Source organism: Abrus precatorius, unplaced genomic scaffold (genome assembly GCF_003935025.1).
Source record: "Abrus precatorius isolate BTA unplaced genomic scaffold, Abrus_2018 Scaffold5, whole genome shotgun sequence".
Classification (NCBI taxonomy): domain Eukaryota; kingdom Viridiplantae; phylum Streptophyta; class Magnoliopsida; order Fabales; family Fabaceae; genus Abrus; species Abrus precatorius.
The window spans coordinates 4747769-4763677 of NW_020874395.1; the positions used below are offsets into that span (position 1 = coordinate 4747769).

A 15909-nucleotide genomic window follows, 5' to 3' on the forward strand; every position below is an offset into this window, starting at 1 on the left:
ATACATCACATCAACTATAGGCTAACAAATATTGATTATCTATTTAAAAGTTATAAATGTTAATTCTCATGTTTTTGGGTCTGGTGTAGTGTTGAGTTTTTATATATTTATCATGGAAATGTTAATTGAAATCATAGGCTCGAAGCGGGATATTTTTTTCCCGTGAGGCATGTAGTGGGTCTTTTTTTATTTCAGAATCACCAAATCCTTCATGTTCAAAGGTTCTCCTGAATACATCGGCCATTCCCATATTAGCATGTTGAACCTGGATTCTGAAATCAAAAGCTATTGCACTTTATAATTTCTATAAAAGATGAAATGAAGTTGTTTCATGGGTAGCCACAACTTAGACATCACAGCCAAAGCATACCTTGTTCTCACAACCTACAACGGGTAAACACAGATTGCTCCATGGGAACTGACACTGTCCCACTCCCTAATTGAACAAGAGGACCAGGTTCTACAGAAAATCTCAGAATTTCAACAAACAGCTATAGCATGTGGTACAGAACATGATACACAAAGAAGTATATTAATATATTAGCAAACTTTACTTCTCAAGGGAACAAAATGTGATGGCATTTTAAAGAGTAGTATTAGCACCTAGGACATAATTATGAAGATTAAAGCAGATTATGCAATTGTGGAAGTCGCTCTGATTTTGGAGCTGTCCACACCTGGCGGAGGAAACCATGAAAGGCGGGTTGTGAAAACCCAGTGAAGATTATATTCTTTTATGGCTTTGAAAGAATATAAAGCTTAGTTCACTATCTTCATCCAGTTTTTAAATCAATGACCAATGAATTGTGTTCAAAATTCAATGGCAAATATTAACAATATGTTATAAATTTAAAATGCTAATGCGCTGCCTTTTTTAACAGAGTCAATTCAAATTTAATACTACAACTTACAAGTTTAAAACAAAACATGCCTATTAACAATCAAAACACTTCAATGACACTTGAATTTGCATCATGCCTAATCAACCATCAAAACAATTTAATGACATGAATTTTCAATGATGTGTAGGGCAAAACCCCCTCGCTTAAACTGCTAAAACTAAAGCAGGAAAGCGGCCAAGGAGCCCCTCATAGAATTGATTTGCGCCTACGCACCTTAAGGGTGCGCCACATAGAATACCCTCTCTCGTGGAATACCACGCCACCCCTGACTAAAGAGGGAAGCGCTCGGCCTTAGGCGCCAAAAAAAATGCTAAAAAAAAAGGAAGAAAAGAAAACCCAAGAAAATTGATGTTGAAAGAATCTCAGTTAACTAAATCAATCCCCAAAACAACTGAGAATTTCATTCCAACAGAATGAAAGGACCAAAAATATACGAAGTGCCTCTAAAACAAAGAAAAACCAATTCAGCACGTAATGTATGCTTAACAAGAGCATCAATAGGCATATGCCATCTACATAACAAGCGACATAATTCGTATAGAAAAAATACAGCCCATTATTGTAAACAATTATAATCATCAGCATAACTGTCTCCTGCCAAGAACATGGCCAAAATATTGCACGTTTAGAACAAAAAAACACTCTGCATGCATGTAGAATGATGGCATATTTTGTGGAATGTATTTCCCCAGTATCACAATTCACATAACAAAAACACAAACAAATGATGTTAACAAACAGTTGCAAGTGCATGCTTACACGTAATTTTAAAAACAAATATCAAAATAAACCACATCGATTTCAGTAAAGAAAATTATAAAAATAAATATCCAACAAAACCACATCCACTTCAGCAAAGAAATTCAAGATTGGATGGCCCCATCATGTCTTAAAGGTTCAGAATTAAAGTCTTAAAATTTAACAAAATTAATACATCATAACTAAAGTTGCTTCCATCTTAACAGCCTAATAACCAAAACTCTCCTGGATAAAGAGAAGTCATCGCACCACTCAGTCTCCCTTCTTCCTAAATGAGCAACCTTCAGTTAACCTTGCCCGTCCACCAGTCGGCTGGCACAACACAGTCTGGCAATTGCCACACACCACAACTGTCTGAGAGTGGCTAAACACAGTGGTTCTGCATCCAAGTTAGAAACAGAACATACTCAAATTCACATCCAAGTTACCTAAATATCATTATAAACAAATAAACTGCAAGAAATAACTTACATATTGAAACAACCCTGGCATTTAACATCCTGCAACAAATAATTAACAGACAAATTATCAAAACTTCACATCCTCCAAATAGGGTTTGTTATTTAAAAAAAAAACAGTGATTTAAAATTTGTGAACTAAGCCAATCTTACATTTCAGATCAATCAATAAGAATAATAGTTTAAAGCAAAAGAGCATTAAATACCATGAAGAAAGAATTTGGTGACTGAACAAGACGCTTGAGCTTGTGTTTTCTCTTCTCCAACTCCGCTGGGGGATTCAACAAATCAATATCATTCTGAAGAACCTACTCACACACAAAGCAGATATATGGCATTGTTCAATTTCTAAAGCAAAGAATGAAAATACGAAACCAACAATGGGAGAAACGGTTTCAGATCTAAGGAAGTATTAAGATAAAGATGAGTTACTCACCATCTTGGGAAAACACCACAGAAAACCTCAGAAAAAGCCTTAACCCTAGGTTTTGCAGAGGTATGGTAGCACACAGCGGCGGAAGGGATGAACAAATGAACTAAGAAGGTTTATAAGCCTTTATATTTTTTTTTTTTGGTTTGTGGTCAGGAAGGTTATAAACCTTAAAGCCCGCTTCTTTATTGTTTTTGGTCGCTACACGTACGCTGCACAGTCACCAGGTTTTAGACCTTAAAGCCCGTTTCTAAATTTATGGACGTTTAGCAGTTTTAACTTTATAAAGATTTCATTCTAAATTTTAAAACTTTTTTATTTTATTATCATTCTATTTTTATATATATAAGATTAAAATAAATATCATTTTAAAGTTTAGAATTAATATAAATTTTTTATAAAATTAAAATTAAATTAATTAACATTATAATTTGAGGAATTAAAATAAATATTTACTCATAAAATAATATTAGGCTGCTGATAAAAGGAAAAAATAAAATTTACAATAATATAATACACAACTATGAAAAAATTATTTATTTTGATAACATTTTAAAATTTACAAATAGAAGATAACAAAATAAAAAAAAATTATATTTAACTCTTTATATATATAAGACTAAGATTTATGAATAGAAGAGAGTATAATAAATTATGAAATTTAAGGTGTAGAAATAGGAACAAATGTTGTAGTTTATTAAGCTCTGGTTTGTGCTTGACTGTGGTAATTATTATTTTTTGGTGATTTTATTTTTATCTAATTAAATTCTTTAGTTACAAGAATAATTTCTTTTAAAGAATAAAATTAGGAAAACATGTATCTGTTAAGTCGACAATTTAAAATATATTGATTTTAATATATAAAAAATATTTATTAAATTCCAAACATATATAGTAATTATGAAAAAAATTAATGAAACAAAAAGTTAAATATATTATTTATAAAACAAATAACTAAAAATGTTAAATCTTATTCACAAATTATAACTTTATTTAAATTACAAATTATAATAATGTAAAGTTTATATTAAAAAAATACAAATATATTTAATAAAATATACTTTACATTAAATGGAATATATATATATATATATATATATATATATATATATACTTTATATTAGGGATTACAATTGTTCAATCCAATGGGTACTTGCAAAAAAAAAAAAAAATTAACAGATAGAATAATTACTCACTAAATCCATTATGATACAAGTATATTTTTATAAAATTATGTGATTGTGGGCATATGAATGGTATTACACTTGTATTCTGTATATATAGTATGAATATTAAAAAAAAAAAGTTTATTTTGTTTCTTTATAAGTATAATTATGTTACGGGTAATTTATATCTTGATTTTTAAAAGTATACAACGTGACATTGTATACTTTTAAAAGTGTACAATAAAGTGTCTAATTTTTAGATAAAAATACTCTAAAATCTAATTTCTCCTCTTTTGTAGAGAAATTAGATGGTTAAGTAATAAAAAAAAATTTACACACCTCTAAAAGTATAGAATGTCGTATTATATAGTTTTAAAATTCATAACCAAACATACAAGAGTGTAAAATAGACTCTTTTTAAATATAATTAAAATAAATATATACAATATTAAATTTAAATTTTTTTATCATTATTTTTTTTTATCTTTGAACCAAATTTAAGTATCCAATACAAATGATTGTAAAATATTGAAGAATCTAATTTAAAAGAAATATATAAAAAAAACTTGATTATTTATATTAATTTTATTATATAATATCTAACTAATTAAAGTTATGTATTTTTTTTTTTTTACAAACCTTATAATGTATTAGTACAAGACTTGTAACTAAATAAAAGTAACTTTGTTAGAATTTTGTTTCATTATTTTGCTTTTGACAATAGATAAATTATAATATATAATATTTTATTATGTTAATGTTAAAAATTTGTATTGTTTTTTTTTTTTTTTTGTACTTATTGTAATTTTACACTATATTTTACATGTTTTTAATTAATATTTTATATTAAAATATAAAAAGGTATAAATATTATTTTTTATATATATTTTAATTAATTAAACTATAAGTAATGAAAATAAATTTGAACAAAATTAAATATTTAAAGAAATATTAACTTGACGATCAAAATTGTAGTCTAAAAAATTATGAAAATAGACATAAATATCTATTTGTATCTGTATTTTAGATTAATATATATTTAAAAATATAATAGAAAGTAATTTACTTGTAGTTTAGTTTTTTAAATATCAACTGAAATTTAAACCAAACTGCCAAAAGAGAAATTATATGATTTTTTTTATCTAAAATTTAACAATTTCAAATAATTTGGATCAATTTTTTTAATGTTACTGTACCGTTCAACGTTTATAAAAATTTATTGTTTTTTAATAAAAAAAATTGAGTTTCATTAACCTTAACTATTAACACTAAAGATAAACAACTAATAATAGTAAAAATTTATTAAAAAAAAGTATTTATTGTACTTTTATAATTTTAATATAATAATGATATACTTTTTTCATAAATTTTTTTTATTTATAAATACTTAAACTCAGCCTTAAAAATTGAGATTAACAAAATCCAAAAAAATTATATACTAAAATACTCAAACCCACTTTTAATAAAAAGTATGATAAAAATGTTACAACAATGTACAAGAAACTAAACACAATTTAATAATCTTATAAATTCTAAAGCAAAATCAAATAAAGCACATATCTTAATTTTCTAACAAGAAAAGAACCGAAGAAAAGAAGAAAATTGTACAAAATCCAACAATACATCACATCAACAAGGCTAACAAATATTAATTATCTATCTCAGAAAGTTATAGATGTGGCTTCTCAAATATTTTGGGGTCAAAAGATATGGCTTCTCATGGAATGTTGATGGAATCATAGGCTCATAGTGAGATACTTTTGTATAGTTTTACAAATTTGAGACTAGATCACTTCACCGGTTTTTAACCTTTAGGGTTTACAAGACTTTTATTTTTTTCTATTGAACGGCCATAAAGTCTAATAAAGAAACAGAAAGTAGGTCATTGACCTCAACTACATAGTTCTTAAAAGTATGAAGCTTTAAGAAAGGTTCCAGCAAAGATGGCGCCTTAATAAAAAAGAGGAAGACAGCCCAACTTTAAGACCAATTTTAGCCAACCAATCAGTAGTTTAGTTAGCCTCTGTAAGGACATCATTAAACTTAACAAATTTAATACATCTGAGAAGATTGTCTTATATTTGTTTAATACATTTTAATAATTATACTATTAACAAATCAAAACAGAAGCCTTAACATCCAAGCTTATGATAAAAGGTTACAATCATTCAGTCTTACATTCAAAACAATCTCCTCAAACATCCTACACCAAACAAAAAACAGAAAAGGAAAAAGAAAGCAAGATGCAAGACATACTGTTCATAGGAGGTAAACAACACCATGTCTTCAGTCACACTTTAGCAAATTTAAAGAGGCATTATAGTCATTACCAAAATTAGTGGCATTCTAACTCTGGAAAGATACCAAAAAATTGAGAGTAAGATTAGCAATCTGAGCCATTACATAGTACAAAATCGGATCCTGACTGGGTTTTTTGTACACTTCAGCATACAACAAAATCTATTCTTGATAGATATGAAGCTTCATACACACAGTTAATGAAGCAGCAAGCAGGACAAACCAATTTCATCCTCCAAGAATTTTGATAAAAGTGGTGTCATTTAATAGTGATCGTAAACAATTGTCATAAAATCAAATGGGGACTTTATTCTTGTCACTAATGTCTCATTGCAGAACCACTCCTGTAGTTGCAAACGGTCAGCCATGTCAGTTAGACAAATTATCAAATGAGGCAGCAAAGTTAATCACTCCAACTCCAATCCGTTTTTCATACTCTCATATACCAAATAAGTGATACTAGCAGATGAAACAACTTTGAGCAGGTTCGGAAATAGTCCTTTGTAGAAAACCCTAAACCCTTCATGTTCAAAGGTTCTCCTGAACACATCGGCCATTCCCACATTAGCATGTTGGGCCTGGATTCTGAAATCAAAAGCTATTGCACTTTATAATTTCTATAAAAGATGAAATGAAGTTGTTTGATGTGTAGCCACATCTTAGACATCACAACCAAAGCATACCTTGTTCTCACAACCTACAAAGGGTAAACACAGGTTGCTCCAAGGGCACCTGACACTGTCCCACACCCTAATTGTACAAGAGGACCAGGCTCTACAGAAATCTCAGAATTTCAACAAAGTATATTACCTTCATCACTAAATATATTTCTTTGACATATCTTTGAATGTTTCATATGCAGCAAGATCTGTGCCAGCATATGGGATAATCCCCAGAACAGAAGGAATCAAGCCCTTATAAAATGCACGGGGTCCTTCCTGAACCAATATATCTCTCGAGAGGGTTCCAATTCCAAAACTGGGAACACTTCCACCTTTACAAGCATAAGTTTGTATCCGTGTTTTAACAAGATCCAGAGGATACATTGCAGTTTGAGCTACAGCACCAGTTATACCACCAGCTAGCAGCCGTCCCATAGTTCCAATATCAGCCTTTGACTCTTCTCCTTTAGCATTCATAATGAAGGTCTTCAACTTCTCATAGGTGTAAAATCTAATAGCACTCTCAGGGGCCACCTTAAGAACATTTAAGCCATTGCCTCGATAAAATAATAGCAGGCCACCTTCTTTCCATATATCTTTTATTGCAGGCATTGTATGAGCTCGTGTTGTTTGGACCTGCAATACAACCTTTAAACAATCAAGGAGTGCAGTTGTTGTTCGCGATGCAGCACCTGCTACCCCTGCTACTTGCACAGATGTGCTGAGTAATGCCTGCTGGAATAACAGTCTGTTCCCCAAAATCCACCAGGCATACCCGCTCCAGGTAATGGTGAATGTTCTCAATAGTCGCCTCATGAGGGTAAAGCAGCAGAAAATCCCTCCATTCCCCAAATGTTAGAACCCCAATATTATCCTTATCAACACGCTCAACAAAACAGGCAAGTTCCTCATCATCAATTTGAATCCCTACAAAAGAGAGACTAGTGTGGCTTATAGAATGAAACACCCACCAAAGTATGACATGACATCAAGGAAGACTTAATTACACAAGGAATAATACACTAAATAAATTTGAAAACTACTATTTAGCTCTGACATTTGAATCAAAGATGGAAATAGAAGGGGTTGTTGTATGATTTGCCAATCAGACACTGAAGGCAGAGAAAGAAATAAGAAGGGTTAATGCTTAATACTCAGTATTTGTCGATCAAACACTACTTAAGGACAGATGGAGTTATAAGCGTAGTTAGAACAATTGACAATCCTATCAGTTTGGAATTTAACACCAGGTTATTGTATTCGGCTATAACTACAGAATGATAGAACCTAAAAGTAGGTATATCAATTGGTCATACAAAATATTAACAAGAGGTATTCATTTTCCCTTTTCATTCCTTTCAACTTTCAACATCACAATTGGAGCCTTTTCAGGAGACAAAATCTTTATCCAAAATGTCTTCAACAAGAAGGTATATACCAAAAGGAGGTGTTCATTTTTCTCTTTCTACTCCTCTCTGTATTTTTGTTCTGGTGCCCCCTTTTCTTCTTTGCTCTCTCTTTTTCATTTTTTCATTTTTTTTTTTGAGTTTTCTCTGTTGCACTCTATTGTTCCTCTCCTCCTTTGCTCTGTTTCTTTCAAAAAATCTTCACTCCTTTTGCTCCGGATCACCCTTGTTGTTTTTCTCCGCTCCTTCTGGGTTATGTTTTCCTCTTATTCTTCATTCTTATGTTCCTTAACTCTCGTGATTTCCTTTGTTCTGCAATTTTTTTTCTTTATTTTGTGTTAAGAAGACTGAAAAAATGACAAATCCATGAAATCTTTCCTTCTTTATTTGTAAAGCTAGGTTATTTTTCAGTAATGTTTCATTTTCCATTTTTGAAGTTAAATCTAAACTTTTTTTCATTTATTGAGACTGATTCTTATTTTTCTTAAAGTAAAATTGTTTCTTTTTTGGTTTTGAAAAAATTAAATTCAGATTTTCAAATAAAGTAAATATAAAAAATTTTAGATAAAATTTTGGTACTCACAGTGATAAATTCCCATAAATATATTTTAAAGTATTAAAAATAATACTTTCTTCTTCATAGGTAGAGAATTTAAAAATTTATTTAATTATGTAAACAATTTTAAATAACTATGGAAATTGTATGACTAATTTTTTATATGTCTAATTTTAAAATTTATTTTTTTTAGAATTTGTGAAAAATCAATGGTATGTTGCTATTTCATTTTCTACGTTCGAAGAACATGGCTCAGTAGGTAGCCTTTGAAAAATCGTGATAACGTAAACGTTGGATCAAATGACTTGAAATTTGGAAGAGGTCTACTCCAAATGCCCCCAATTCATTATTCAAATGCACCCTTTATACTTATTGTGGCCAACACATTTTCCTTTAAAAATAAATGTAAAAGAAAAAAATATTCATTTTTAAAGGTATGTTTGAAAACTGTTTTTCTGTTTTTAAAAGGAAAACAAACATTCTCTAAATCTTTTCTCCCTGCAGTAGCTAGGTAAATAAGAGAGAATAATAGCAATTTTTTTTTATCTTAGTTTATTAATATATATATATATATATATAATATTATAATTAGGGATGTAAATGTCTCTAAAAATACTACTTTCTTTCTCTCACTTTTTTTTTCATAGTTCTCCTGTACTAAACAATTTAAAAACTTACTTATTTTCGTATTTCTTTTGCTTATATTTTTCCTTTAACTTTTTCTCTTTTATTTTCTTTCCTGAACTGAACAAAACACAAAGTTAATTTATGTTTGACAAAACTAGCTAGCATGTAAGTTAGATGATTATAAAAAAAAGTTAGCTGAATGTTAAAAGATACAAGTTGAATAGTTATTTGATTGAATTATGTATTTAAGTAAAACTAAATTAATGCAAAATAATAGATAAAGACATCGTCAATTATTAGACTAGGATTAAAAATTTGATAATTATATATTTAAGCAATTATAAAATGTATATTATAATATAAGTAAAATCATTATCATCTTTAAAAATTATAATAATAAATTTTCAATTTAATCTTATTTATAAATATGTTGATTAACTAAATGAGACAATAGAAGTATATTGATATTATTATTTTAACAATTTTATATAAGAAAAAAAGAGATTTGAGAATTTCATTGAATCATTTACATTATTTTGAATTTGAAAAATGTAGTGGTATAGGCAGAGGTATTAGGGTTTTAGAAATTGAATACATAAAGAAGAAATTACTCAAAAAGAATGAGGACAAACAAGTTACTTTTAGAGCTGAAAACTAAGGGTATGTTTGTTTTAATTTTTTTTCTAAATATAGTATAAATTTATACTATATTTAGAAAAAAAATTGAAAACTCTTTTTAAAAGAGAAATTAAACATACTTTAAATTTTTAAAAAATGCTAGACAGATAACCACCAATTTCAACTACTTTACAAAACATAGTTATTTTTATTAAACAAGCTTTTTAACAAAAAAAAAAAAAAAAGTTAAGACTTTAGCTAGCTAAAAAGTCCACCCAACACACTCTTAACCTATTTAAAAAAGGATTATGGTAATTAACCGAATCAAACGGTTGATTTGAAAAACTAAAAAGTATATTTGGTTGATCAAAACAGCTAAATGCAATTATATCTTTTGAATTAGGTTTGATTTAAACTAAAAAAAATGATAACTTTTGATATGCTTAAAATGTATATTAAAATTGATTACAAAACTGTTTTTCACATAAGACTTTTTAAATATAAATTACTTTACCTTAAATTTAATTTTTAACCACAATTAATTAGACTAAAGTAAGATTATTAAAAATTAAATTTATAAATACTGAACCAAACACACTACAAGTATATTTCAATTATTTCTTTATCAAATTGGAGAGAGTGATAGCACTACATAGTTGAATAAATAAATTGCACTAAATCACAATGTTAATAACTAAAGTTAATAGCTATCTCCATTGAAGCATGGACCATGATGTTGGTTCTAGAAGACACGTGATTTTATGTAGTAAATATACCCATTTGATCTATTTTACTCTTTTTCCTTCTATAAAGAATACGTCTATTGAAATGCAGAATGAAAATTTAACTATTGATATGTCTTATCAAATATCAGTTTTCAAAACTTTTCTAAAAATTATATTTTTAAATATAAAATTTATTTTTATTTAAAAGTTGATATGTTCAATAGAATTGGTCGAGCTTTATCAGATTATTCAGCATTATCAATGCATGTAGATTATCCCTTGAGGAGCCTTATATGCTAGAAGGTATTTTAATATGATCTGAATCAAATTATGATATGCATGATTCGAGTTATTTCAAATTCCTGACTAAAAATTATAGAAAAAGAACAAAATTACTACATGCATAGATAATGGATTTAAACAATAGTAAGATTAATGATGCAACACAACTATAATGTATAAAAACTAAATTTCTTTATAGTAACTAAATCTTCAGTGTTTCAGACTTCTATGTCGCTAATTTATTTGTAGTTAATTGGACTAATTGTTAATTGCATATTTAAGAGATATAAAAATTGACTTAGAACTTATCATCATTTAACAAGATAGTTTGAAAATAGCTAAAAATTGCTGGAGACATATTAATCACTAATAGACTTAAAATTAAAAAAAATACAAAGTTATCTTGTTTATTATTTAGTGGAATATTTAAGACGAAATTTTTGTCTTCTCCTTGAGGTACTTGAATTGGATATCTTTTGCGATACTAAAAAAATAAATATTAGACTTATTAACAATTTTACAATGTATATACTACAAGCAAAATTCATAGAAAAATAATAGCTTGATTTCTTGCTAGTTATGCTGGTATGATAATGTATAACACTTAAACTTGAACCCCATTTAATTTATATAAGAAATCATTATATTACAAGTTATTTATCCTTTCAGCTCATACATTTAGTTAAATTACCCTTCATCATCTCATATTTTACAAGCAACCAACTAATCATACAATTACTTTCTTTTTATCTTTAAGCCATTTATTTATTAATAGCTTTTTACTTCACCAATCTTTTTTTATCTTTCAATTTGTTGTAGTGCAATTAATAGCTTTACTTTTCAGTTGTTATTTACACGCAACTTCCCTTGTTCTCGTGGCTCTTTTGAGACATTGATAAATAAATAAAAATATTACTCAGGTATCATACCATAATTTTTAATACAATATATCATCACGGCAATTTTTTATAAAAGATTGTTATCTTATTTGAAATTTTATAAATTTTAATATTTATCCGTTTGATTAGTTTAGCCAAGCTGACAAACATAATAAATTCGGATAAAGTTTTTAAAATGAATTGATTAAGTGATTTTACTTTGTGATTGTAATACGAAATCCTTATCTTATTTTTATTTTTTCATCATAAATTTTTAGCTATACTATTTTTTATATTTTTCAAAATTAGAAAGTATTAATTATTTTAAAAATTAAATTCAGAAAATTCAGAAAGGTAATGCAATTAAGAACAGCTTCATTATGCCTATAAAAAAAACAAAAACGAAAAAAAGAACAGCTTCATTATGATTCATGCAGAGCCCACATGCATGCCGACCTAGTTTCTTATTTTGCGTTCAGACATATGCATAATTTTATTAAGTTTTGATCACATGCTACGGTCACTTATGCCTTTTTTTTTTTTTGGGTCAACGATTTCCACTAATAATTTGAAATTAAAATGAAACTCCAAAAATGTATCATATATTCATATTAATGTTTATCTTTTATTTTTATAAATATTTTTAATTATACTAAATAAAAAAGATAGTATATATATATATATATATTGCTAGAAAATGAGGCTTAGTAGCGCATAACACAAAAAGCCCTTAGACTTTGGTTTAAGGAACCACAAATTACAAGCATTCAAGTTAAAGAAGGGAGCTAGTGAAAAGGGGGGAGGTCATCAAATTGATAGGGAGGAGATAGAAAATCAAGTCCTATTTTAGTATCGGCACATTGGTTTGTTTTTATATAGGTATTAGCAAATCTAACAAAACTAATATTTTAAAGAGAGTTCTTAATATTACATATCAAACAATGCAAAGGGTGAGAAGGAGGTTGGACATAGAGAATAAGATTAATGGCCTCTTTGGAGTCACTTTCAATCCATATAGTTTGAATAATTTTTTGGATCACAAGCTAGATACATGCATAGAAACCCTAGAGCTCAACCGTGAGAGGGAGACAATGACTGACGTTGAGGTAGAAACCAACCATAAATTTTCTATGACAGTCGCGAATTAATCCACCACAAGCAGCACCTCCACTAGCTCTTGACACAACTCCATCAATATTAAGCTTCAAGTGGTCCGCAGGAGGAGGAATCCATCTTACTTTATTTAGATCCATGGTTACTCCAACTAGAGATTTAGAACTAGTCCTGCAACAAATAGAGAAATAATTAGCATCAAGTAAAGCTTTTTGAGCAACCGTTTTGGGTAGATGTTAGAATATAAACTTATTCTATCTTTCCAAATATGCCAAATGATAGAAGGATTATTAATTAAAAAATAAATAAGAAGATACAATTAAAATGTACAAAAATATATTTATATATAAAAGAAAGGATCAATTTTCATTGTTATAAATTACACTAAATTTTACATTCCCAACAACCTTTCACTGCTAAGTGATTTTTTGTTAACACATATTGTTAGATTGAAAATTATTATCATATATAAATTATATATTGAAAATTTCATATAAATAAATAATTATTTAATATTTCATTAATATACATTTAAAATATGCACATAATAAGAAATCTTTATTATATTATTATAATTATTCAATTTTAATAAAATTTGATGTAAACAATAAAGATGATAGTTGTAATTTAATAATTATATTAATCACATTTTATATAAATTTATTCATGATAAAACATAACTTCCAGTAATGAAACAAAAATTAATGACCCCAATCCTTTCCTCTTCACCATAGTAGGTGATTTTTACATGACCATTACTTAAGAAAATGGAAGGATTTCATAGTCAATGTATACGAGTTTAAGCTTCTAAGGCAATGCTACTCATGCAGTTTCATGGTAGAGCACAAACGCAAAAAAGATGGTGATTAAGTTATTAAATTCATTGGCATTGAAGAAGATGAAAGGATTAGGAGATCATCAATATTTTTGTTAGGAATTAATTTATTGAAAGAAAAACATGGAAGAAAGAAAGTGACAAAAAAAACTTCAATTTTAAATTTTGTAATAAAACTAATTTATTAAAACAGCCTGTTATTACAATTATATAAGAAAACACATGTTATTAATATACTTCTAAAATTTAAATTTACTAGCATTAACAAATCTTTTATATAATATATATATATATATATATATATATAATACATGTTCTGTATTTAATGTGATAATAAATTATGGGCTCAAGTGATCAACATCCAACAGTTGACTATTATGGAATTGCATGTTGCCCAATATTGAGGGTATCTTCAGTGTTTGACCATATGTTATGATCAAATTTCATAAGTTGGATAAGAAGCTTTGAAGTTGAGGTTTTGTATCAATGATGGTTATAATAGTTGTTTGAAACACCCATGCATGCATGTGTTCACTTGTTGTTGTTTTAATTCCTAACTAACATAATTGATTTGTTGAACCTCAATTATTTGGTTACTTTCATGCAAGACTAAATTAGTCATTTTGTCTTCTAAAAAAATATGCATTTCTCTTTCTCATAAACTCCTTCGTCGGCCCATTCAAACGAGTCTTTCAACTGCTCATCACACTCTTTGTAACACCTTAAATTTAATTTCAATAAATAAGGAATTTTACAAATTTTTGAAATAATAAAATTTTCATTTTCAATCCAAGTTTCATCAACAATTTCAAATAAAGAAAAAGGGGTTACAAATTACATCAAATAGTTGCTACAAAACTTATTCAAATATAACAGTTTTTAAAATAATATCCTAAGTCCTATAACAGTTCCATCCACCCCTTCACTGAGTTTGGTGCTGATCATCTTTATTACTTGAAAAATGAATGTAAGGGTGAATACTCTACACTACCCAAAAACACACAGTCAGCATGGAGTCTCACTTCTAGTACATTTTTGATACATTAAACAAATACAATCACAGGCAACATTATCACACAGCTCATGTCAATTTAACACTGATGCACTCACGACATCGGCAACATTTCACATCCATAAGTACAATTCATAAACTTGTGCATACGCACGCCAGCCACACTCACTGTGGTACTGTGATAACAGATTTACACCATGAATGACCGCTGGTTACCCCGCCTCACGGATACCACGTGGGCAATCACAGGTTGCTCAGTAAAGGTAATAGTTAGAGGTTTAGTCAGGAAGAGAGTGTGTGGCCCGTAGTACACCTGTTTCACAGTCGGTGTCACTACCACTTCCTTTTTCTCAAGATATTTCTATCGTCCTCATCTTCCACACTCCCAATGTATCGCTGAACCATTCACAGCACATTACAACAACGCTAATATGCCCCAGTCACACATTTCATTCATAATATACAGCACTAGACCCATATTTCATTCCATAGATTACGACACATAGCCTACAATTATCCATTCATATTACACAACATTTAATATACAATCCACATTCATCAAATTTGGGTAAACACACACAATATTCACATATCAAGGCACATGACCTACATTACATTTATCAATCAACTTTTATTCTCTACATGTTTTCTACCTTGTAACTCAGTCACAACTACATATTCAATCAATTACATATAAAAAGAGTAGGTTAGAGTCCCCATTTACCTTGGGTTGAAGACCCACACTCGGATTCAACCACAATTGTTTTTGTCACTAGATGTTAGTAACACCATCATTTCTCCACATACGTGTAGACGTTATTAGGAAGGCTTTCTCATTGCTAACTAAGATCTATTGGTTCTTAAATTTCTTGTCGTCAACTTCTATTCGGAGTTTTTGTCTTTTTACTTTCTATTAAGAAAAAAAGAACAAGAAGTAAAGTTACAAATTAGGGTTTTTAAATGTTTTTGCAAACTTTTTTTAATTTTTTTTCATTTCCTATTCTTCAATCCCATCTAAGCATCTTTTTATCTAGCTAAGGTGTGTTATGCTTTAAGATTCTCATGTGGCAGTGATGAGCTTGACCTTTGTTATTCAACTCAACACCTTAACACAGGATTGATTCTGAACATTTTAAAAGTGTCAAGGATTAAATCTTAACAATTTTTTTAAGAACTAATTTC

At 28.5% G+C, this 15909-nt stretch overlaps 1 protein-coding gene and 1 pseudogene across 1 annotated transcript; both read right to left on the reverse strand.

The window, feature by feature from the left end:
* Positions 1 to 1568: 1568 nt before the first annotated feature.
* LOC113867683 (40S ribosomal protein S27-2) lies at positions 1569 to 2655 on the reverse strand. The gene is made up of 4 exons (XM_027503110.1): positions 2556 to 2655; positions 2326 to 2427; positions 2133 to 2161; positions 1569 to 2040 (listed from the first exon to the last, which is right to left on the reverse strand). The coding sequence occupies exons 1-4, from the start codon at positions 2556 to 2558 to the stop codon at positions 1914 to 1916; spliced, it is 261 nt and encodes an 86-aa protein (XP_027358911.1). The 5' UTR covers positions 2559 to 2655; the 3' UTR covers positions 1569 to 1913.
* Positions 2656 to 6420: 3765 nt separating this feature from the next.
* Positions 6421 to 13612, reverse strand: LOC113866537 (annotated as a pseudogene).
* Positions 13613 to 15909: the final 2297 nt, after the last annotated feature.